General features: G+C 43.8%; 1 protein-coding gene across 1 annotated transcript; it reads left to right on the top strand.

Annotated features, from left to right (window-relative positions):
- Window positions 1-5746: 5746 nt before the first annotated feature.
- LOC125885131 (adenylate cyclase type 8-like) lies at window positions 5747-23930 on the top strand. Its single transcript, XM_049570606.1, has 21 exons — window positions 5747-5798; window positions 6682-6910; window positions 7031-7180; window positions 8321-8451; window positions 9530-9641; window positions 9776-9903; window positions 9981-10139; window positions 10255-10489; window positions 10574-10762; window positions 10847-10947; window positions 11067-11268; window positions 15136-15237; window positions 15348-15475; window positions 16118-16199; window positions 16478-16636; window positions 16719-16865; window positions 17702-17794; window positions 22139-22244; window positions 22368-22492; window positions 22606-22704; window positions 23013-23930. The coding sequence occupies exons 2-21, from the start codon at window positions 6704-6706 to the stop codon at window positions 23193-23195; spliced, it is 2838 nt and encodes a 945-aa protein (XP_049426563.1). The 5' UTR covers window positions 5747-5798; window positions 6682-6703; the 3' UTR covers window positions 23196-23930.
- Window positions 23931-26827: the final 2897 nt, after the last annotated feature.

Here is a 26827-nt window from a genome sequence, read left to right as displayed (position 1 = left end):
ATACAGCCACGAGGCAGGGATTCTAGTTTGGGTTCATGCACCACTCAACAACTTTCATAGAAGTTAATGAGACACTCGGGGAGGCGGGGCTTAGTCATCTGTGAAGGCAGGGCTTAGTGGTGAAGGTGGGGCTTAGTGATGAGGCTGATCCAGTTGTATTGTTTACGTTTAAAATGTTGAGATATTTCTGAACGATCCAGATGAACTCAATCTCTAATGAATGATTAACGATGATTAATGAACTTCCTTCTCAGCTGTCCTCAGGTGCTGTCAGGACCCGGCAGGTAACTGTGCTGTAACCTGATTGGATTAGCCCTGAAACCTGCAGCTGACCCGAGTCAGCACCATGTGTTCAGGCCAGCTGTCCCACTGAGAGGGCTCTCTGCATTTTGGCAGAGACACAACCTGATTAACTCAACATGCTAAATGTTTACAGAACAGTCTTTATCCACCTGACTTCATTTTACTGAAGCTTGTGTTTGTAACGAAGGACTTCCTGTTTCCTGTCATAGCCTTTGGAGTGATGTTTCTGTTACATACATGTAGCAGCAGTGGCGCCCTGTCACAACTCGAGTTCAGAACCAGGGGTCCAACTCCCCCGACTCCCCGCCAAATCAGAAAACTCAGGTCATGCCTGGAGGATGGTCACCATGTTTCTACAGCAACGCCATCCCACCAACATGGGTCAGATTTGCGTCCCCATTGGTACTCAACAAATGAGCGGTGAAGATAGCTAGCTCCCATTTGGTGCGCAGTGCAGAGTGGCCAAGGCTAACGTCTATCCAGCAGTGTAGCGTGGCCAAGGCTAACGTTAGCTAACCAGCAGTGCAGAGTGGCCAAGGCTAATGTTAGCTAACCAGCAGTCTGACTCAGTGATGTCGCCTCCCCACATCCACTGTGATTGGTTTAAAGAAACAAAGAAACTTTCTGTCATGATGATACAGCTGTGGAGTTAAATCCTACTACACGAAATAAGCTATCCGGTGGAGACCAGAGGGCGGGAACTGGGCGCTATGTGTCCACGTTAACACAACCAAGCAGCAGTTTGTCAACGAAGCTAAATGCTAACGTGTCACTGAAGTTCACAGACTGTCCCCTGGAGACCATCGAGGAGGTGGGTGAGAGGAGGATGTTAGCCAAGCTGATATCCATCATGGACAACACCTCTCACTCTCTACACAAGACTGAGCACTGAGCAGCTCATTCAGCAGCAGACTGCTGCACCCACAGTGCAAGACGGAGACAGTCAGACTCTTTAACAGCAACACCTGATGTAATGTAGCACTGTCATGTCTGCTGCATAACACTTTAAATCATCGCTGCTAAGACTGTGTGCAATTTACATAATCTGTGCAATATTCCACATCTACAAATATATTGTGTATATATTGTAAATATTCGTGTGTACAGTTTTTTATCTATATATTTTTTTATCTATTTTTATCCTAGAAAGATATGTATGTGTGTGTGTGTGTGTGTGTGTGTATATATATATTTATACATATATTTATACACTGAACAAAAATATAAACGCAACACTTGTTTTTGCTCCCATTTTTCATGAGCTGAACTCAAAGATCTAAAACATTTTCTATACACACAAAAGACCATTTCTCACAAATACTGTTCACAAATCTGTCTAAATCTGTGTTAGTGAGCACTTCTCCTTTGCCGAGATAATCCATCCCACCTCACAGGTGTGGCATATCAAGATGCTGATTAGACAGCATGATTATTGCACAGGTGTGCCTTAGCCTGGCTACAATAAAAGGCCACTCTGAAATGTTCAGTTTTGCTTTATTGCTTTATTTATTTATTGGGGGGGGTCAGAAACCCAGTCAGTATCTGGTGTGACCACCATTTGCCTCACGCAGTGCAACACATCTCCTTCGCATAGAGTTGATCAGGTTGTTGATTGTGGCCTGTGGAATGTTGGTCCACTCCTCTTCAATGGCTGTGCCAAGTTGCTGGATATTGGCAGGAACTGGAACACGCTGTCGTATACGCCGATCCAGACCATCCCAAACATGCTCAATGGGTGACATGTCCGGTGAGTATGCTGGCCATGCAAGAACTGGGATGTTTTCAGCTTCCAGGAATTGTGTACAGATCCTTGCAACATGGGGCCGTGCATTATCATGCTGCAACATGAGGTGATGGTCGTGGATGAATGGCACAACAATGGGCCTCAGGATCTCGTCACAGTATCTCTGTGCATTCAAAATGCCATCAATAAAATGCACCTGTGTTCGTTGTCCATAACATACGCCTGCCCATACCATAACCCCACCGCCACCATGGGCCACTCGATCCACAACGTTGACATCAGCAAACTGCTCAAACAGTGAACAGTGAAAACCGGGATTCATCCGTGAAGAGAACACCTCTCCAACGTGCCAGACGCCATCGAATGTGAGCATTTGCCCACTCAAGTTGGTTACGACGACGAACTGCAGTCAGGTCGAGACCCCAATGACGACGACGAGCATGCAGATGAGCTTCCCTGAGACGGTTTCTGACAGTTTGTGCAGAAATTCTTTGGTTATGCAAACCGATTGTTGCAGCAGCTGTCCGGGTGGCTGGTCTCAGACGATCTTGGAGGTGAACATGCTGGATGTGGAGGTCCTGGGCTGGTGTGGTTACACGTGGTCTGCGGTTGTGAGGCCGGTTGGATGTACTGCCAAATTGTATGAAACGCCTTTGGAGACGGCTTATGGTAGAGAAATGAACATTCAATTCACGGGCAACAGCTCTGGTGGACATTCCTGCAATCAGCATGCCAATTGCACGCTCCCTCAAAATTTGCGACATCTGTGGCATTGTGCTGTGTGATAAAACTGCACATTTCAGAGTGGCCTTTTATTGTGGCCAGCCTAAGGCACACCTGTGCAATATTCATGCTGTCTAATCAGCATCTTGATATGCCACACCTGTGAGGTGGGATGGATTATCTTGGCAAAGGAGAAGTGCTCACTAACACAGATTTAGACAGATTTGTGAACAATATTTGAGGGAAATGGTCTTTTGTGTTTATAGAAAATGTTTTAGATCTTTGAGTTCAGCTCATGAAAAATGGGAGCAAAAACAAATATATATATATATATATATATATATATATATATAATGTACACATACACATACACACACATTAGTGTTGCACAATCTACTGGTACCAAACTGGTACTGTGGTGCTAAAACACCACGGTATATATGATACCATAATGCTGCAGTACTGTAGTACCACGGTACATATGATACGGTACCACTACGGTGGGATAACTTCAAAGTCCAATCGCATGAGCGTGAGTGTCCGCGCGCTGGCCACCTGGCACTCATATGCTGCTGCAGTGGTTTGTTTTCCAGTGACATTTCAGGTATTAGCTGAGCTATTGAGTATCTTTAAGCAGTGAAAGTTATTATTCATTTATTTTTACTTGTAGGCTAGATTTGTTTATATATGCTACAGTGATTTGTTTTCCACAGAGCTCTATGGTGTGAGCATTTTACTTGCATTTACGACTAAAAACACTTTTCTGCGAGCAAAAGAAATCATTCAGGAGCACGCTGTGCGAGAACAGATTTCAACCAACAGCAGACACGAAAGGTGAATCCTGCCGGTTGTGGGTTGAACGGGGGTCACAGACAGGAATACGGCGGAGCACTATGACCACCGCAAGATAACGCAGTTTACCGGCAACCGAGAAGCCCGGCTCCAGGTCCAATAATTTCCTCTTCGTTGGTGTCATGACTGCCCAGTAGTACCTGAACAGCCGAGCCGTGGCGGCACACAGGTATGTGACGTGTCAGAGGAGAAACGAGCTGTTCACATTTCTCTCTTTCTGGCAGTAACGGTCCACAAACCTCACCGCACTGTAGGGACTGTTCTTTACTTATGAAGGGACTGTTCTTTACTTGTCAGGGGAGGAGGGTGGCTGGTTGATTCTTATTTCATTTATTCATTTTATTTTGATCCCCCCTATGTTCATCACTTATTGATGCTGTTTTTGAAGTATGAATAAGTCAATAAGTAATTTATTCCATTGAAATATCATTGATGTATTATAGAAAAGTGATTTATCTTTTTATAAATGACAAAAGGCACATCTGCCTCATTTTTGCTGTGGTATCGTGATACTACTCAGAACCATGATATTTTCACTGGTATCGTACAGTGGGTCCCAATTTTGGTACCGTCACAACACTAATATACATATACTGTATATACATATTTTCTATTTTTTAATCTTTATATTCTTTTTTCTTAGTATACATTGTCGCCCTCCATTTTCTGTCTGTGCTTTGAGCTGCTGTGACGTGAATTTCCCAAGTGTGGGATTAATAAAGTTTCTCTTGTCTTGACTTGTCTCATCTCGAGTCGTTGAAGCGCTGACTGAAAGGAAAAGACTTTAAAAAAAACAAACATTTAATTTACATGTTATTATTTACGTGTTAATGTGTGTATCAATGAATCTGCGCGGACATCCCTGTTGATGATGTAAGAGTTAACGTTCCACCTCTGTTCTCAGAACACGTTCTAACAGTTGTTGTTGCTCCAACAATCAGAACGGAGAGGAGGCGGTCTTTACCGCTCTCATAACCATGGATGATGATGACTGCAGTGCGCTGGAGAACGGCGACTGCGAGGCGGCGCGGCAGACCAGTGACATCACCTTCAGCTCCAACATAAGCCCCGCCCCCAGCCTAAGGAGGAAGCAGCTGTTGTGGCAAAATGCCGTCAGAAACGTCATTGACAAACACAACATGTACTCGCTGAGGCTCGCTGGTGGCCTGGACCGAGGCCAACACCGCATCTTTGTCACCGACGCCTACATCGCTGACATCAACAGGTACAGTGCAGTGATGTCATCGACAGGCAGACAGCAGTGATGTCACCAACAGGTAGATGTCATGTTTCTTCCCTCGGTGTGGTATTACAGGCAGATCCGTAACAAGGCGTCCCGAACGGCTCTGTGGCAGAAACGGCGCTCGTCGGCTGCTCGTATCCACCCGTCCACGCCGAGGATCAACGCCGCGGCACGGACAGCGTACGACTCACTGAGTGACGCCACCTTCTTTGTGTCATCAGGGTCGACGGTACGGGGCGTCTTCATCCCCACACTGCAACACACATTCAAGTAAGATACACAACCTGTTACACACACTCACATAAAGATACACAACCTGTAACACACACTCACCTAAAGATACACAACCAGTAACACACACTCATATTAAGATACACAACTTGTAACACACACTCACATGAAGATACACAACTTGTAACACACACTCACATGAAGATACACAACTTGTAACACACACTCACAGAAAGACCTGTAATACTAATCAATAATTAATTAATAATCAATAACCTGGGCTCACAGGTCTGTGGACCTGGAGCAGCTGTACCAACAGTTCATCATCAATAATTAATAAATAATTAATTAATAATCAATAACCTGGGCTCACAGGTCTGTGGACCTGGAGCAGCTGTACCAACAGTTCATCATCAATAATTAATAATTAATTAATTAATAATCAATAACCTGGGCTCACAGGTCTGTGGACCTGGAGCAGCTGTACCAACAGTTCTCGTCAGGAGAACGCAGGACGTCGCTGGTCGTCACCAACGTCATCGACATTGTGACCCGACTGCTCATCTCTCTGCTAACATGGCCGCCGGGCTGGTGGGGTCTGGCCTGTGATTGGCTGGCTGGTCTGTCTGTCATCCTGTGGGCGGGGATCTGTCTGCTGGCGCTCACCAGGAGGGAAGTGACATCATCGCCTCAATGGCTCTGGTGAGCAGGGCTGTCATCACTGTCTGTCTGTCTGTCTGTCTCTCTGTCTGCCCTAGGTGTCCCCCCCCCCCGCCCCCCCCGTCTGTCTCAGGTGTGTCGTCCCCCTTTCTTTCCCTCAGGTACCTGTCAGTGGTCAGCTAGTTGTCTCAGGTGTATGTGTCCCTGTCCGCCCCTTTGGGTACCTGTCAGTGGTCAGCTAGTTGTCTCAGGTGTGTGTCCCCCCTGTCTGTCCCTCAGGTACCTGTCAGTGGTCAGCTAGTTGTCTCAGGTGTGTGTCCCCCCTGTCTGTCCCTCAGGTACCTGTCAGTGGTCAGCTAGTTGTCTCAGGTGTGTGTCCCCCCTGTCTGTCCCTCAGGTACCTGTCAGTGGTCAGCTGGTTGTCTCAGGTGTGTGTCTCCCCCGTCTGTCCCTCAGGTACCTGTCAGTGGTCAGCTAGTTGTCTCAGGTGTGTCCCCCCTGTCTGTCCCTCAGGTACCTGTCAGTGGTCAGCTGGTTGTCTCAGGTGTGTGTCCCCCCTGTCTGTCCCTCAGGTATCTGTCAGTGGTCAGCTAGTTGTCTCAGGTGTGTGTCCCCCCTGTCTGTCCCTCAGGTACCTGTCAGTGGTCAGCTGGTCGTCTCAGGTGTGCCCCCCCCCCGTCTGTCCCTCAGGTACCTGTCACTGGTGAGCTGGTTGTCTCAGGTGTGTGTCCCCCCTGTCTGTCCCTCAGGAACCTGTCAGTGGTGAGCTGGTCGTCTCAGGTGTGCCCCCCCCCCCGTCTGTCCCTCAGGTACCTGTCAGTGGTGAGCTGGTTGTCTCAGGTGTGCCCCCCCCTGTCTGTCCCTCAGGTACCTGTCAGTGGTGAGCTGGTTGTCTCAGGTGTGTCCCCCCCTGTCTGTCCCTCAGGTACCTGTCAGTGGTGAGCTGGATGTCTCAGACCCTCCAGGTGTTGGTGGGTGTGTTCAGTTGGGCGGAGAGCGACCACTCCTGGTACGTCTTCTTCTCGCTGTTCTCCACCTACACCCTGCTGCCCCTCCCCCTCCTCTGGTCCATTATCGCCGGGACAACCACGTCTACCTTGCACCTGCTGCTGGATTTCTGCCGTCACTACGGCGATGACACCTTCGTCAGAAAGGTCTGCGCTGATCTTACTTCCTCCTTCTTTCTGTTCTTCAGCATGATTCTGTGTGTGAGTGTGTGTGTTTGTGTGTGTGTGAGGTCATGTGACCTGTGTGGGCGTGTCCTACCTGTCCAGGTGTCATCCAAGGCCTTACTCTACCTCGCCATGAACACTGCCGGTCTGTTTATCCACTACCTGTCGGACCGCACCCAGAGACAGGCGTTCCTTGAGACCAGGCGCTGCATCGAGGGGCGTGTCCGCCTGGAACGGGAGAACCATCGACAGGTAAAGCCACAGACAGATAGAACCATCGACACACAGCACCATTGGCAGGTAGAACCACACACAGGTAGAGCCATCAACAAGTAGAACCACCAACAAGGAGAACAATTGACAGGTAGAACCATCGACAGGTAGAACCATAGACAAGTAGAAACCACAGAGAGGGAGAACCATCCACGGGTAGAACCATCTACAGTTAGAACCATCGACAGGTAGATCCATCAACAGGTAGAACCACAGACAGGTAGAAACCACAGACAGGAGGAAGCATCAACAGGCAGAAATCACAGACAGAACCATCGACAGGTAGAACCATCGACAGGTAGAACCACAGACAGGTAGAAACCACAGAGAGGGAGAACCATCCACGGGTAGAACCATCGACAGGTAGATCCATCAACAGGTAGAACCACAGACAGGTAGAAACCACAGACAGGAAGAAGCATCAACAGTCAGAAATCACAGACAGAACCATCGACAGGTAGAACCACAGACAGATAGAAACCACAGACAGGAAGAAGCATCAACAGGTAGAACCACAGACAGGTAGAAACCACAGACAGGAAGAAGCATCAGCAGGCAGAACCATCGACAGACAGAACCATCGACAGGTAGAACCACAGACAGGTAGAACCACAGACAGGTAGAAACCACAGACAGGAAGAAGCATCAACAGGCAGAACCATCGACAGGTAGAACCACAGACAGGTAGAACCACAGACAGGTAGAAACCACAGACAGGAAGAAACCACAGACAGGAAGAAGCATCAACAGGCAGAAATCACAGACAGAACCATCGACAGGTAGATCCACAGACAGGTAGAAACCACAGACAGGAAGAAGTATCAACAGGCAGAAATCACAGACAGAACCATCGACAGGTAGATCCACAGACAGGTAGAAACCACAGACAGGAAGAAGCATCAACAGGCAGAAATCACAGACAGAACCATCGACAGGTAGATCCATCGACAGGTAGATCCACAGACAGGTAGAAACCACAGACAGGAAGAAGCATCAACAGGCAGAAATCACAGACAGAACCATCGACAGGTAGATCCATCAACAGGTAGAACCACGGACAGGTAGAATCACAGACACATCACTGTAAATGTAGTTAAAGAACTTGGTTGTGTGGTCCAGGAGCGCCTGGTGATGTCCATCCTGCCTCGGTTCCTGGTTCTGGAGATGATTGCCGATATGGCTACCATGGACGAGTACCTGCTGCCTCAGCAGTTCCACAAGATCTACATCCACCACTACAAAGATGTCAGGTATAAACCCACACCGTCAGTGAACCACACTGTCAGAGAACCACACGCTACAATCATTCACCATCAAATGTCAGAACATGTTTACAGTTTGTTCTACTGAACACAGATTAAACACAGAGGACCGAGGGTAGAACCCTGAGGAACCCCTCAGGTAATAACTGTGTCTGAGCTTTAACAGAAAACACAGAGGACTGAGGGTAGAACCCTGAGGAACCCTTTCCGTAATAACTGTGTCTGAGCTTCAACAGAAAACACAGAGGACTGAGGGTAGAACCCAGAGGAACCCTTTTGGTAATAACTGTGTCTGAGCTTTAACAGAAAACACAGAGGACTGAGGGTAAAACCCTGAGGAACCCCTCAGGTAATAACTGTGTCTGAGCTTTAACAGAAAACACAGAGGACTGAGAGTAGAACCCTGAAGAACCCCTCAGGTAATAACTGTGTCTGAGCTTTAACAGAAAACACAGAGGACTGAGGGTAGAACCCAGAAGAACCCCTCAGGTAATAACTGTGTCTGAGCTTTAACAGAAAACACAGAGGACTGAGGGTAGAACCCAGAGGAACCCCTCAGGTAATAACTGTGTCTGAGCTTTAACAGAAAACACAGAGGACTGAGAGTAGAACCCTGAGGAACCCCTCAGGTAATAACTGTGTCTGAGCTTTAACAGAAAACACAGAGGACTGAGGGTAGACCCCTGAGGAACCCCTCAGGTAATAACTGTGTCTGAGCTTTAACAGAAAACACAGAGGACTGAGGGTAGAACCCAGAGGCCCAGAGGAACCCCTCAGGTAATAACTGTGTCTGAGCTTTAACAGAAAACACAGAGGACCGGGGGTCGGACCCTGAGGAACCCCTCAGGTAATAACTGTGTCTGAGCTTTAACAGAAAACACAGAGGACTGAGGGTAGAACCCTGAGGAACCCCTCAGGTAATAACTGTGTCTGAGCTTTAACAGAAAACACAGAGGACCGGGGGTCAGACCCTGAGGAAACCCTCAGGTAATGACTGTGTCTGAGCTTCCTGAGGTCTGTTTTGTCTTTAACGATGTGAACGTGTTGACTTCCTGTCTCTTGGCAGCATCCTGTTTGCTGACATCATTGGCTTTACCTCCCTGTCATTGATCCTCTCCGCTCAAGAACTTGTCAAAACTCTCAACGAACTCTTTGGTCGCTTCGATCGGCTGGCTGAGGTCAGGTCGCCATGACAACCACAGACATCACTGTTTGACGTTTGACCTTTAGTAGTCAGTTTGATGTTTGTTTGTCTTCCAGTTTAAAGGTTCTTCATGACACAGCATCTCTGTGTGTCTCTGTGTCTGTCCAGGAGCACCAGTGTCTCCGTATTAAGATCCTGGGGGACTGTTATTACTGTGTCTCTGGCGTCCCCGAACCTCAGCGGGGACACGCCCGCTGCTGCGTGGAGATGGGTCTCAGTATGATCAACACCATGAGGTAAATATTTATCCACCATCTGTCTCCCAACACTCCGCAGAGACAATGCTGACATGCCATAACCTGTTGTCTCTCAGGTACGTTCGCCGTGAGCTGCAGCAGGAAGTGGACATGAGGATCGGCGTCCACTCTGGGTCGGTCCTTTGTGGGGTTCTGGGTCTTCAGAAGTGGCAGTTTGACATTTGGAGCTGGGACGTGGACATCGCCAACAGTCTGGAGGCGGCAGGCGTGGCGGGGTGAGACACACATGATGTAACTACTGATCTGTTAGTCCTGACCGTCACGATGAGGAGGATATCTCAGCGTTTCACTGTGGACACTTTGACTCCCGCGCTTGTCTCGTCCTCTCAGGCAGGTCCACATCTCGCAGGCCACTCTGGATTGTCTTGGCGGGATCTATGAGATGGAGGCGGGGCACGGCCAGGAAAGAAACGAGTTTCTACGGAAACACAACATTGACACGTACCTGATCCGCCCAGCAGCTCGAGAGGAAGAGGAGCCACCGAGAGCAAGACGTCCAAGTTACGACGAGATGACGACGTGGAGCGCCGAACTGCCATTTGGAGACAGCCTGGGGATGAACTTTGTGAGGGCGATGGACACATCTGAGGACAGGTAGGACATGTGGAATGGATTCTGACCTTGTCTTGTCCCCTGTGGTTCTCCGTAGATCCTCGCCACCTTCACCAACGGCTCATTGACCCAGCTGCCCAATCACATCGCAGTGCAGCAGTCCGGGTCACGAGAGGTCAACAAGAGGATCCTCCGGGCAATGGAGGTGAGGAGCAGCGAGCGAATGAGAAAGGAGCAGATCACCACCTTCACCCAGGTGTTCAAGGACTCCCACATGGAGGGAAAGGTACTGACATCACTTCCTGTGGGTGGCGGGGCTGACTTAACAAACAGTCATGTGACCAGGAAGTGTCCTCTGTTTGTCCCCCAGTATTCCCACATGAGGGATGAACTCTTCAAGTCCAACATGGTTTGTTCCTTCATCCTGCTGCTGCTGCTGATGTCCGTCCAGGCGCTGATCCCTGCTCCCAGGTAAGTCTGTCCACATGTCCCTCTGTCCCTCCATCTGTCTGTCCACATGTCTGTCCTACTGTCCTTTTTCCTGACACTATTAATGTGGAGTGACTGTTGTTGTTGTCCTTGTTGCTCAGGTTGTGTCCGATGATTTCTCAGTTTGTGGTTGGCGGCAGTGTTTACTTCCTGCTTCTGTTGCTGACTCTGGGGGAGGAGTTTAAGCATTGCCCCACCCCTCTGCAGTCGCTCTGTTGCTGGGTTCACGAAACCAAGAGTGCCCGGACGCTGCTTACGCTTACCGCCATCACCGTCAACTTTGGGGTCGCCTCGTCAGACATTGTGAGCTTGATGTTGTGTTGGTGGAAATGTTGATGTTGCCAAAACATGTCAACTGAGAGAGCAACAAGAGGAACCAGATGTTGCTGGTTTGAAGCAACAAGGTTGATGCAACAAACAGTAAAAGTATTTTTATTAACTCACTATGATGACTCTCCACAAACTGATAGTAGGGTCCAGAACCTCAGTTCCGTGACCATTTTCTGGCTAACATGTTTTGATGATTGATTTGACATCTATAGACCTTTTATAAAAAATTTAGCTCCCAGGTCCCTCCCAAAAATTCCGGGCTTTTTTGCTAGAGCGCCAAATCCAAGATGGCCACCAGCAGCCATCTTGAAAAATTAACTTTTGAACCAGAGCACCTAGAATCATGTATGAAGACACTTTTTCATATAAGTTGACCATGAGGATTTCAATTCTGACACCAGTTTGACTTTATGACATCATTTTATTTTTCTATATACAGTACAGGCCAAAGGTTTGGACACACCTTCTCATTCAATGCGTTTTCTTTATTTTCATGACTATTTACATTGTAGATTCTCACTGAAGGCATCAAAACTATGAATGAACACATGTGGAGTTATGTACTTAACAAAAAAAGGTGAAATAACTGAAAACATGTTTTATATTCTAGTTTCTTCAAAATAGCCACCCTTTGCTCTGATTACTGCTTTGCACACTCTTGGCATTCTCTCCATGAGCTTCAAGAGGTAGTCACCTGAAATGGTTTCCACTTCACAGGTGTGCCTTATCAGGGTTAATTAGTGGAATTTCTTGCTTTATCAATGGGGTTGGGACCATCAGTTGTGTTGTGCAGAAGTCAGGTTAATACACAGCCGACAGCCCTATTGGACAACTGTTAAAATTCATATTATGGCAAGAACCAATCAGCTAACTAAAGAAAAACGAGTGGCCATCATTACTTTAAGAAATGAAGGTCAGTCAGTCCGGAAAATTGCAAAAACTTTAAATGTGTCCCCAAGTGGAGTCGCAAAAACCATCAAGCGCTACAACGAAACTGGCACACATGAGGACCGACCCAGGAAAGGAAGACCAAGAGTCACCTCTGCTTCTGAGGATAAGTTCATCCAAGTCACCAGCCTCAGAAATCGCAAGTTAACAGCAGCTCAGATCAGAGACCAGATGAATGCCACACAGAGTTCTAGCAGCAGACCCATCTCTAGAACAACTGTTAAGAGGAGACTGCGCGAATCAGGCCTTCATGGTCCAATAGCTGCTAGGAAACCACTGCTAAGGAGAGGCAACAAGCAGAAGAGATTTGTTTGGGCCAAGAAACACAAGGAATGGACATGAGACCAGTGGAAATCTGTGCTTTGGTCTGATGAGTCCAAATTTGAGATCTTTGGTTCCAACCGCCGTGTCTTTGTGAGACGCAGAAAAGGTGAACGGATGGATTCCACATGCCTGGTTCCCACTGTGAAGCATGGAGGAGGAGGTGTGATGGTGTGGGGGTGTTTTGCTGGTGACACTGTTGGGGATTTATTCAAAATTGAAGGCACACTGAACTAGCATGGCTACCACAGCATCCTGCAGCGACATGCCATCCCATCCGGTTTGCGTTTAGTTGGACGATCATTTATTTTTCAACAGGACAATGACCCCAAACACACCTCCAGGCTGTGTAAGGGCTATTTGACCAAGAAGGAGAGTGATGGAGTGCTGCGGCAGATGACCTGGCCTCCACAGTCACCGGACCTGAACCCAATCGAGATGGTTTGGGGTGAGCTGGACCGCAGAGTGAAGGCAAAGGGGCCAACAAGTGCTAAACACCTCTGGGAACTCCTTCAAGACTGTTGGAAAACCATTTCAGGTGACTACCTCTTGAAGCTCATGGAGAGAATGCCAAGAGTGTGCAAAGCAGTAATCAGAGCAAAGGGTGGCTATTTTGAAGAAACTAGAATATAAAACATGTTTTCAGTTATTTCACCTTTTTTTGTGAAGTACATAACTCCACATGTGTTCATTCATAGTTTTGATGCCTTCAGTGAGAATCTACAATGTAAATAGTCATGAAAATAAAGAAAACGCATTGAATGAGAAGGTGTGTTCAAACTTTTGGCCTGTACTGTATATCATTTTTAGTTTGCGTGTCGACCGGCAACATTCCCGCGCTGGTGCACGGAAATGCCGCGTTTCACCTCACAACAAAAAGGAGGGGTAGGAAGAGCTGAGAGTCTCACAGCAAGAGGTAGAGCGCAGGTAGAAAGTGAAAGCAACATGGTGGAGAAGCGGCCAAGACACGGTTCAGAAGTGGATCCTACCATAAAGGAAAAGCCTGGACGTTCAGCTGAAGGTCTTTTAGCAAAGAAGGAAAGTGACCGACGGAGAAGGCAAACAAGGATTTGTATTGCCGTCACTTTTCCTCGGTGGAGAGCCCTGAAGGAAGAAATTGGGCTGAGGGCAGACATGGATGTTGCCTTGCTGCTGTTGGATAATAATAATAATAATAATAATAATAATAATAATAATAATAATAATAATTTTCACTGACAAAAACCTTTACATTCGAAAGTTAAGTTTTCACACTACTGGATGGCAGCCATCTTGCTTTTCGTGGTCAAAATGATGTCATAACGTCAAACTGATGTCAGAATTGAAATCCTCATGGTCAGTTTATATGAAAAAGTGTCTTCATACATGATTCTAGGTGCTCTGGTTCAAAAGTTAATTTTTCAAGATGGCTGCTGGTGGCCATCTTGGATTTGGCGCTCTAGCAAAAAAGCCCGGAATTTTTGGGAGGGACCTGGGAGCTAAATTTTTTATAAAAGGTCTATAGATGTCAAATCAATCATCAAAACATGTTAGCCAGAAAATGGTCATGGAACTGAGGTTCTGGACCCTACTATGATGTTGCCTAGTTTGTGGCCAACCAGAAGCTTCTGTTGCAGCTTCAACTTTTTAACCCTGCTGTTACAGTTGGTCCACAGAGTTTCCCCAAAAAGTTTCCCTGCTGATTCTGGCAACAGTGTGTTTCAATTTCAATTTTATTTATAAAGCCCAATATCACAAATCACAATTTGCCTCACAGGGCTTTACAGCATACGACATCCCTCTGTCCTTAAGACCCTCACAGCTGATCAGGAAAAACTCCCCAAAAAACCCTTTAACGGGGAAAAAACGGTAGAAACCTCAGGAAGAGCAACTGAGGAGGGATCCCTCTTCCAGGACGGACAGACGTGCAATAGATGTCGTACAGAACAGATCAGCATGACAAATTAACAGTAATCTGTATGACCGCATCAGGAAGATGATTCCACAGGAGAGGAGCCTGATAGCTGAAGGCTCTGGCTCCTGATCTACTTTTGGAGACTTTAGGGACCACGAGTAACCCTGCATTAAACAACTTTTATGACATATCACTTTTACGAGTTGTCCCAAAAAGTTGACCTGATTAAATCCAACAATGGAAACAAGATGTTTGTGTAAAGGCAATCCACAGAAAAGTTGCCCAACTGGAAGGTTGACAAACAAAAGTCCCAGAAGTAGGTACCTAAACATTTTAAGCAACTTCACTGTGAAAGTTGTTGGTGAGAGTTGCCCTGTTTATCCTGATTTGTGAGTGATGGTTGTTTCCTGGCAACATGTCCAGCAGTGATCAAAGAGAAAATGTTGACATAACTTTTGGGGAAAAGTCATTTTTTAGAATTGCCCCAAAACTGCAACTGACAAATGGAAGGCAACAATGTTGACTGGCTACAAGAAGCAATTTACTTTAAAGCAACTCTCAGAAAAGTTGCCCATCAGATTGTCTGAAGTTGCCTTTCAGAGTTGCCCAACAGTTTCTCCTTGTTTCTAATGTGCTCTTCCTTCCTTCCTTCCCTTGTTTCATTTCATTCCCTCCAGCTGTGGTGTGATTCGTCAGAAACTCATTTGAACAGCGGGGGCTCACAGTTGGCTCCGCCCCCTTCCACCTGGCCTGACATCAACATCTGCACACACCCAGAGGTAAACACGTAAACAAACCAAGATCTCCTCAGTTTGGATGAGTCATCAGGTGCCGAGCAGGGTGGTTACCATGGTTACTAGAATCACTAACCTGTCTCTGTGTGTCACAGTACATGGTGTTGAGCGGCGTGGTTGCCATGGTTACTTGTGCAGTGTTCCTCAGGCTGAGTTGCGTGTTGAAGTTGGCTGTCCTCCTGCTGGCCGCCGCCCTCTACACCTACCTGATAGAAACACACAGGTGCTAACCAATCTGATGCTAAGCTACAGTTAGCAAGCTATAGACATTCATGATACGCTAATGGCAACAAAATAAATAATTTAAAAAGTTTGTAGCTAGCTAATGTTGGCTAACTACAAATGTTCAGCTAATAACAATAAACTAATGTCGGCTAACTACAAATGCTCAGCTAATAAAAGTTAGCCAATGTTAGCTAACTACAAATGCTCAGCTTATAACAATAAGCTAATGTTAGCGAACTACAAATGCTCAACTAATAACAGTTAGCCAATGTTAGCGAACTACAAATGCTCAGCTAATAACAATAAGCTAATGTTAGGTAACTACAAATGCTCAGCTAATAACAGTTAGCCAATGTTGGCTAACTACAAATGCTCAGCTAATAGCAGTTAGCCGATGTTAGCTAACTAAAAATTCTCAGCTAATAGCAGTTAGCCAATGTCGGCTAACTACAGATGCTCAGCTAATAACAGTTAGCCAATGTTAGCTAACTTAAAATGCTCAGCTAATAACCGTTAGCCAATGTTAGCTAACTACTTATGCTTAGCTAATAATGGCTAGCCAACGTTGTGCTAACCACAAAAAGGTATGACAGTGTTGTTTGTTTGTACTGACGTGTTGTGAACACATTGTGTCTCTCAGGTCTCATCACCTGTGCAGGAAGGGAATTTGTGTTGTTCTTATGGTGATGTTTGTGGTGGCCGTTCTCTACAATAGCAGACAGGTGAGTTCTACTGGTTCCACTGGTTCCCATGGTTCTACTGGTTCCACTGGTTCCCATGGTTCCACTGGTTCTGCTAGTTCCACTGGTGCCTGTCCAGTATGTGTGTGTGTAAAATAAAGTGAGTTAAAAAACTGCACTGAATAATGTTAGAACGTGGATTATACGAACAAAGGATTCGGGGTTTATATATTTTTATTTTAAGGTGAGGCTGTAGAGAAACAATAAGTGTATTTTTTTTTCTGTGCTCCTCCTCCTCGACTCTTCTTCTTTGTTTGTAGCTGGAGGCCACGGCGCGTCTGGACTTCCTGTGGCGTCTTCAGGCGAGGAAGGAGGTGGAAGATATGAAGGAGCTGAGGGAGCACAACGAGTGTCTGCTGCTCAACATCCTGCCCGCTCATGTTGCTCAGCACTTCCTGCAGAGAGACCGCAACGACGAGGTACCTGCTACCTGTCCACAGGTGTGCGTCCAGGTGTGTGTGTGTCCAGGTGTTGACTGTGTATGTGTGTGTGTGTTTTCAGGAGCTGTACTCTCAGTCATACGAACGCGTCGGCGTCCTGTTCGCCTCCCTGCCTGGCTTCTCTGATTTCTACCAACAGAAGGAGGTTGTCCATCAGCACGTTGAGTGTCTCCGCCTCCTCAACAACATCATCACCGCCTTCGATGAGGTCTCACACACACACACACACACACACACACATACACACACACACACAAATACACACATACAGTAATGAAACATTCAGTTAAATTCAAAGACCTCTTTTAGGTGTGGTACCATTTCTGTCTCCACTATGTGGAGCTGCGGCACACAATAATTATACGTCATGTTGCTGTGAATCAGTTGTCGACCTCACTGTTTGGTCACATTTCATGTAGACCAAAAGATAGATGTCTGAAAAGACGTACTTCCTGTTGCCAGAAGGTGGCGCAATCACCACGATTGCACGTAGATGTTGTTGGGCCTGGAGTCTTATTAAACATGTGAAGTTTGGGGCAGATCGGATCATGTATGCTGCAGTTATAAACTACTTCCTGTTTCATGGCGAAACATGGCAGTTTAACGCCTCGCCACATTCACAAGTTTCGACTGTGAACGAATGTCTTCAGATGGTACACACCAATCTGAAGTGAATCGGATTAAATCTATGGGAGCAGTTCGTTGAAGTATGACTGTTGGAAATGGACAAAAAATGCACTAAAAAGCGAAAATTAAAATTAAAATGGCAGACGTCCTGTTTACCATAGTATTTAATGTAGTATTTAACATAGCTTTTATCGTAGTATTTACTGTAGTATTTACCATAGTATTTATCATAGTATTTACTATGGTATTCACCGTAGTAGTTATCGTATTAACCATGGTATGTACTGTAGTATTTAACGTAGTATTTATCGCAGTATTTATTGTAGTATTTATAGTAGTATTTATCGCAGTATTTGTCATACTATTCATTGTCGTATTTATCGTAGTATTTATCGTAGTATTTGTGTTCTCCATCAGCTGTTGGACGAATGTTATTTCCAGGAAGTGGAGAAGATAAAAACCATCGGCAGTTCGTACATGGCGGCTTCTGGTCTCTCTCCTGACAGACAGGTCAGTTTCTTGTTTTTTATTTGTTGTTGTGTATTTGTTTACATTGATTTATACTGTTTTATCAATATTCAACTGATTTTGTTTCACTTCTAATTAAGTTTTTCTAATTAAGTATTTTAAAGGTTTTTATTTAAGTACACTTTGTATTTTTATTTGTTTGTGTTTTTGTTATAGTTTTTATAAACATACAAATATTTAAAAAAAAGTTCAGTAATTTTAAACATTTTTATCAGTATTCAAATATTGTTAAATTTTTTTCCTGATGTTTATTAACATTTTAAAAAGTTGTGTTCAGTTTATTTAAATGATTCTATTTTAAATCAATGTCTAAATATTAAATATTCAAATATTATTCAAAAATTAATTCATTCTCAGTTCTGCAGAGAGAAATGTAAAAGTCCAGTTATTTTATCTTAAAATAATTTTTTTTTTTTATTAAAAATTTTAAATTTACTGTTAGAGTTGAGATCAGAGAGATTCATCTGACTAGAGCCTTCATAGCACTACGTGCATCTTGAGTTGTATCTTAAGGTCTCCCTTAAGCTTCAGGCTGTTTCCCAGAGTCTCCTTAGTGACGATTTGTCTTCTGACAGGTAGATCTTAAGAAGTCTGAACCACTCGTAAGCTGTCCATTAGTGATGCGCTCTGTTCATCCTGTCACAGTTTGAGCTCCATGAGGCCAAAATTATGCTTTTTAAATGGACAGTTGAAGTATAGTTCACATCTAGACTCCTTACACACATTACATCATTAGTTTAAAATTAAATTCATGAAAAATAATATTGAATACTGAATATTATGAATATATGGGTTTATTTATTTATTCATTCATTCATTTATTTAACCCTATGGGCCCAAACGAAGCATAGTGCGTCCAAATTCACACCTGTTCTTCTCTATTGATTTTCTCCGCGACCGTGTGTCATAGCGAGAAGCCACGCATATCACGTGAAACAGCAGAATTGTAGCTTTCCGACAAGGCCAAGCACTTGTCAGTCCAATGTTTTCACAGCGAAAAAAAAATGATAAAGTGACACTAAAATGATGTATAACAGAGCTTTCATACAGCTCTACACACACATTACTGTTGGATGGATAACTCGCGAACGCAGGCTCGCACAGAAATGCCACATATATCACATGAAAGCGCAGGAGCAGAGCTTTCCAGGGATACCACACACATCATTGTGCTGTCATCCGATCACGCTATAAATCCAGATCAAGTGTCTACAAAATAAAAACCTGACAAATTTCTTTACAATCCATTATACAGATCTTATCAGTCACTTCATACAGTGAGGAATATCGTATCTTACTACGTCTTAGGCTTGCGTGTGTTTCTCCCTGTCTATCCACATTTGTAGTCCGGCTTTCAAGATGCAAATATCTCCATATTGTCCAGTTGACACTCCATCAAACTTTGTATGACAAGACCAGCCACTTCACCTTTGCGCACCCAGACAACTGTAGTCTAATTATGCATGCATGACAGGGCCGTAGTCACCATATACACTGAGGGGGACACGTGTCCCCCCCAGTGCCCAAAATGCCCCCCCAATATATAACTGAAACTGAAAAACAACAACAAACTTTGTTTACTGCAAACAAAGTGGCAAATATTATCTTGGAGGACATCATTGCACTTGGTTGACTATTTTTCTATGATCTTAGATGTAAATATTGCATGTTTCTTTCAGATAAAACACATTTTTGACTTGTGAATGAGTCAATGGAATTTCTTGGAATAATGAAAAAATACTGGCAATCATGTCCGCCTGGCACAAACCACATGTTTTGGACAGCTGTGAAGTGACAGAATGTCCCAGCATCATGGTTCTTATATTGCCAGATTCCAGAGAGTCTCCCCTCTTCATATATGGCAGAATATGTCAACTTCCAACTTGCTATGGTGAGATACATGTAAAAATGTAAGAATTTAGTCACACAGATTTGTTTTGTTTTCATTGATATAAAAATTAATATAAAATACAGGCACATAGAAGGACATGACATGATGGCAAATCTGGATAGCCCACACTGTCCTGAAAAAATCAAGATACAGCATGTGTATGTAGCCTTTATAATGACTGTGATATGAGCTTAAAAGTAAAGGCAGTAAAAACACCCCAAAAACGCCTAGGGCCCATAGGGTTAATGGAGCTAACTAATTGAGGATATGTCTTTTCTGACGAGGCTACAGGCTGTACCCTCCCACTGTATACTGAATATCTGACAGACACTTGACTAATTGATCAAACTGAAGTCTCTTGAGGCCGGCTAGAAACTAATCAAGCGGGCAGCACCAGCTATAAAGGCGATCAAGCGCATCGCCTCTGGTTGCTTCATTGTAGACGAGATTATGGCTGTGTTACAGCGCATCGTTGCGTTCAGTCAACTCGCAAAGGCATCGCCATCTGCGACATCCCATCTCTCGTATGTGGGGCTCTGCGGGCGCCTCTCAAGTAGGAGTCGTGTGGAACGGGGGGAGAGCCAGAGCACGAGGAACTACGGGGTGGCGAGGCGGGGTCGGGGCACGCCTTCGCCAGAGGACTGCGGAGTGAAACCCCCCTCGGCAGGGGACTGGGAGGTGGACGGTCCCTGGACATCAATGCCCCCCGTGATGCCTTGGGAGGCTGTGTGGCCAATGATTGACTGGACCTTTTCCTCCTCGGGATGAAGGTGGGCCTTTTTGCCAAACTGGCAGAGTCTTGCCACTTTTTCTGGACCACAGTCCACTGTCTGGGTGGACCAGAGCTTGTATAGACTACATGAACCAATCCCAGTGCGCAGTACATTAAATTGGTAATTGTATGCACCTGCGATTAATTACGGCACACACACACACACACACACACACACACACAGCAGTGAAACGTGGATATACTGCTGCTACAGGTGCCTATTGGGTGACAACATGTTGAAGCGAAAATCGGTGCCTGGAAGACTGAAGTTTCACTTTCTGTGCTGCTCGCTTTTATGCTGATGAGGATTTGAGAGAATCTCCACCTTTTTTCTTTAGTCCATCCTACCCACTGGTGGCAGGCCTTTTTGCCTTTGTTCAGACACGTCTGGACATGCCCAGACATGTCCCTATGGTGTAATCTTTTTCTTCCGGCCTACTACTACTGTCTACTATTACACTTCCAGGCAATACATGGTATGGTATGTGTATGTTTTCAATATATGAATACGCAAACTTGTGTAAAAGTGCTTTGCCATACATGGATACATAAAACATGGTTACATGAACTCCAACCTTAATCAACTTATGCAAAATAAAACATTTACCTGATTAGTGATTAAATCTTACACTACAAACAACAGATTTGCAGTCTGTACATTGACAGAAGTGATGTTGGAAAACACAAACATTGAACTGCAGTGACGGAGAAAGAGACGAACACGTGCTGTAATAAATGTTTCAATAACAAATGTATTATCGGTGAGCAGCGATCACGTTTCTCTGCTTCATCATTAGTCTCCTTGTTTATAACGGGATGTTATTTAAAGTTTTATAAGTTATTTTTTAATGTGATATGCTTCAGGCATATCAGGGTGGGGATTTTTCCTGAAATGGGGCCCAAACGCTCATCTGGACGGAAATTTAGTTTAAAAGCGCTGCTTTTAAAAATACCTGTTTGTGTTCAGATAGATTGAGCAGATGTTCTGTAAAAGGCACGCTTCATTTATGATATAATATTTGATGGAGGTAAAAGTATTATGGCAATACTTTTTATATTACAGCATCATTTATTTACCTTTATATGAGATAATACACTTCCAACTTACGATGTACCTCGGCAGCTGTCCTTACGAGCACCGGCTAAGAGACAGTTTGAGAAACACTCGTAGGAAAAGAAGTTCCTTAGCTGAGGTACATCAAAACTGGGAAACGGGGCCCTGAACGTTTACTCTACTTCCCATGATCCTTACCTGTCTTTGTCTGTCTGTCCATCTGTCTGTCTGTCTCTAACCTGTCTTTGTCTGTCCATCTGTCTGTCTCTAACCTGTCTCTGTCTCTGACCTGTCTCTGTCGGTCTCTGACCTGTCTCTGTCTGTCCATCTGTCTGTCTGTCTCTAACCTGTCTTTGTCTGTCCATCTGTCTCTAACCTGTCTCTGTCTGTCTGTCTGTCTGTCTGTCTCTAACCTGTCTTTGTCTGTCTCTAACCTGTCTTTGTCTGTCCATCTGTCTCTAACCTGTCTCTGTCTGTCTGTCCGTCTGTCTGTCTCTAACCTGTCTTTGTCTGTCTGTCTGTCTGTCCATCTGTCTCTAACCTGTCTCTGTCTGTCTGTCTGTCTGTCTCTAACCTGTCTCTGTCCCTGTCTATCCTCAGGAACGTGAGGACGGCTGGCACCACCTCAGTGAATTGGTCCTTTTCGCCCTGGCGATGGAGGAAACTCTGAAACACATCAACACTCACACAGGAAACAGTTTCCAGCTGCGAGCAGGTACCAATCAAACAATCAAACAAACAATCAAACAAACAAACAAACAAACAAACCTAATACTATACGTTTTACATGCTCACACTGTAAATCAACCTTCCCCCCGACCTCTGACATCATGTCCAGGTATTGCTCACGGCCCCGTCATCGCAGGTGTGATCGGCGCCACCAAACCTCAGTACGACATCTGGGGGACGACAGTAAATGTGGCGAGCAGGATGGAGAGCACCGGGGTCAGTGGGAGGATACAGGTGAGGACACACCTGGACACAACTGGCGGGACAGTGTGTATACATGATGATAGAATGTTTATGATGTCTCCTCTCCTCCTCGGCCCCCCCGTCCTCCCCGTCCTCCCCCTCAGGTACCGGAGTCGACCAGCTGTATCCTGGTGGAGCAGGGTTTCCTACGGCAGCTCAGAGGGAACATTTACGTGAAAGGCATCAGCGAACATCACGGAAAGGTTAGACATGTTTTTATCATTAAAACAAAATGGCCGTCTTTTTAAGGTTAATAATTCCTACAGTTTAACGGAGCAGCCATGAGAGTTTCTCACAACGTGACACGTTAATTCTCTGGGCTGCATTCAAACTGTCGGAGATGTTCACTGAAGGTTTCGTTAATAAGTTATGTTGTTTTTTATTTGCACATTAAAAATTATAATTTTTGCAAATGTTTATAAACAGTTGTTTATGTCTTCAGAACATGTAGCCTAGAAGGTTTACGACGCATAATGAGGACACGAACCAGAGTTGTTTTCCCTCCCGTCAGGTTCGTACGTATTTCGTGAGCAGTCAGGGCGAGCGTTCCAGTTACATGGAGCGCGGCGGTGGGCGGGGCTTCGCTCTGAACAGGAACACGCTGGGAGCCGTGGTTTACAGTCTGGTTCAGGCCCGCAAGAGGGAGAAACTGAGGGAGGAAAACGGAGGCTTTCACCTGGTGGAGGCATCATAGAAACGACAGACACCGTCCAGGTGAAGTCATGTTAGCATCAATTAGACAATCAGAAGAGACTTCCTCTAATCATGGATGCATTGTCCTCTATGGTCGGACGTATGGTGGACGTGGACTCAAAACCAAAGACCAAAAACCTCTGACACACTCTGACATACAGGAGTGTGTTTTTATTTGTTGTTCCATGGACTGACCAGCAGGTGGAGCTGTTTCACTGTGTGAAACATGTTTTTCTACTTTATATACCATCAGAGGACCTTTGTTTTAAAAAACAACAAGGACACGAAGGACAAAAGGGACAGAGGACACAGAGGACAAACACTATTTGTCCACTACATGAAAAAAAAAAAAAAAAAAGTTTTTATGTGTTGGTCCATGGACTGACCAGAGGGTGGAGCTGTTTCACAGTGTGTATCATGTTTTTCTACTTAAGAACCATCAGAGAACCTTTGTTTTAAACAAGGACACAAAGGACAAAAGGGACACAGATGACACAGAGGACACTGACGACACAGAGGACACAAAGGACGCAGAGGACACAGCGGACACTGGTGTTAAGTGAAGAAAATAGTTTTTCTTTATGTAAATGAACTAACATTTTAAAAATCTGGAAGAAAAACTGAAAATGTCAAATTTTTAATCATCGACCTGCTGGGCGAGGGTTACAGCCAAACTGAACCTTTTATAGACTGAAGGTGTTGCTCTCTCTGGATGTGTTCACTGTCTCAACTGTTGTTTTTCCTGCAGCAGAGTTTTTATTAAAAACTGAACTAAATTTAACATTAGAAAATAAAAGTGATGAAAATGTTTGAATGGTCTTTAATTCATGAGTTTCTGTAAAACTGACGTTTGTTTAATTATGTGGTTTATTTCAGCTTCAGCACCTGAACATGAACAATGAACTTTTTAAATAATTGCTCAACATTAAAATATTTAGATCAACTTTTATTGAGAGAACATTAATTTTTTTTCACTAGAAAATACATAGAAAGTACATATAATATTAGTTGACTTAAAATACTTAAATTATCTGATATTTGCTGTATTTTAGTATCAAAGTAATTAATTACATTAAGTGCACTTAAGTCTTAAAAGTACAAGTGAATGCAATTTATAAAAAGATAAAGCTTTCAGAATTTAGTTTGTTTCTTCTTAAAATGAAGCGTAATGTTACACTTGAAGAAAAATTAAGTCACAACTTAATTGATTTAAAGAACAAAATCAAGTTTTTCCTTCATCATTCTCGTTCTGTCATCCATCCATCCATCCATCCACATTTTGTTGGAAGTAACGAAGACATTTAGAGGAAATGTATCAGAGTAAAAGGGAAAGCTGACAGAAATATAAAAACTCAACTTAACTCAATTCAATTCAATTTTATTTATAAAGCCCAATATCACAAATCACAATTTGCCTCACAGGGCTTTACAGCATACGCCATCCCTCTGTCCTTATGACCCTCACAGCTGATCAGGAAAAACTCCCCAAAAAACCCTTTAACGGGGAAAAAAACGGTAGAAACCTCAGGAAGAGCAACTGAGGAGGGATCCCTCTTCCAGGACGGACAGACGTGCAATAGATGTCGTACAGAACAGATCAGCATGATAAATTAACAGTAATCCACATGACACAATGAGACAGAGAGAGAGAGAGAGAGAGAGAGAGAGAGAGAGATGCAGGTAATGACAGTAGCTTACAACAACATTAATGAAAGTAATAATATTATAGTTATAGTTCTGGCTACTGTGGTACAATATGTTGAAAGTATGTATTAATATCTGGCAGTATACAAGTGTGACAAATACAGATACTCCCAAAAAATTCTTAAGTACTCTAAGAGAGTATTATTACTTTGTTACATTACAACACTGTCTACGTAAAAAGTTCTCTAAATAGCCTGTTTAGCAAATAACTGAATAAATGAAATCATTAAAATGAAAATGAAAATGAAAGTTTGAAAGACTATGACAGACTAAACTAATGTTGTTACAAACATGACAAATGTTTTAATCAAACTGTATTGAAAATATTTAGACAGCATTTTAAGGAGTTTTAGAAAACATAAAATTATCTGAGGGACCAAAAAAAGAAAATCAAAAAAATAAACGTTATAAAATCTGAGAATTTAAACATCTTTAAAGATTTAGAATACCAAACTCATTCAACAAAGTGTGACAAAGTGAATAAATACAGTTTCACACAGTGAATACAGTTTCACACATTGAATAAATGCAGTTTCACAGGGTGAATAAATACAGTTTCACAGGGTGAATAAATACTGTTTCACACTGTGAATAAATACAGTTTCACAGGGTGAATAAATACTGTTTCACACTGTGAATAAATACAGTTTCACAGGGTGAATAAATACTGTTTCACAGAGTGAATAAATACTGTTTCACACAGTGAATAAATACAGTTTCACAGGGTGAATAAGTACTGTTTCACAGAGTGAATAAATACAGTTTCACACAGTGAATACAGTTTCACACATTGAATAAATGCAGTTTCACAGAGTGAATAAATACTGTTTCACAGGGTGAATAAATACTGTTTCACAGAGTGAATAAATACAGTTTCACAGAGTGAATAAATACAGTTTCACAGGGTGAATAAATACTGTTTCACAGAGTGAATAAATACAGTTTCACACAGTGAATACAGTTTCACACATTGAATAAATGCAGTTTCACAGAGTGAATAAATACTGTTTCACAGGGTGAATAAATGCAGTTTCACAGAGTGAATAAATACTGTTTCACAGGGTGAATAAATACAGTTTCACAGGGTGAATAAATAGTTTCACACAGTGAATAGGTTCACACAGTGAATAAATACAGTTTCACACAGTGAATAAATACAGTTTCACAGGGTGAATAAATACTGTTTCACACAGTGAATAAATACTGTTTCACAGAGTGAATAAATACAGTTTCACAGGGTGAATAAATACTGTTTCACAGAGTGAATAAATACAGTTTCACACAGTGAATACAGTTTCACACATTGAATAAATGCAGTTTCACAGAGTGAATAAATACAGTTTCACAGGGTGAATAAATACTGTTTCACAGAGTGAATAAATACAGTTTCACAGGGTGAATAAATAGTTTCACACAGTGAATAGGTTCACACAGTGAATAAATACAGTTTCACAGGGTGAATAAATAGTTTCACACAGTGAATAGGTTCACACAGTGAATAAATACAGTTTCACACAGTGAATACAGTTTCACACATTGAATAAATACAGTTTCACAGGGTGAATAAATACAGTTTCACAGGGTGAATAAATACTGTTTCACAGAGTGAATAAATACTGTTTCACAGGGTGAATAAATACAGTTTCACAGGGTGAATAAATACTGTTTCACAGAGTGAATAAATACAGTTTCACACAGTGAATACAGTTTCACACATTGAATAAATGCAGTTTCACAGAGTGAGTAAATACAGTTTCACACAGTGAATAAATAGTTTCACACAGTGAATAGGTTCACACGGTGAATAAATACTGTTTCACAGAGTGAATAAATACAGTTTCACAGGGTGAATAAATAGTTTCACACAGTGAATAGGTTCACACAGTGAATAAATACAGTTTCACACAGTGAATAAATACAGTTTCACAG

The sequence above is a fragment of the Epinephelus fuscoguttatus genome, linkage group LG24 (genome assembly GCF_011397635.1).
Source record: "Epinephelus fuscoguttatus linkage group LG24, E.fuscoguttatus.final_Chr_v1".
Lineage (NCBI taxonomy): Eukaryota > Metazoa > Chordata > Actinopteri > Perciformes > Serranidae > Epinephelus > Epinephelus fuscoguttatus.
This window is presented reverse-complemented; position numbering and strand designations above follow the sequence as displayed.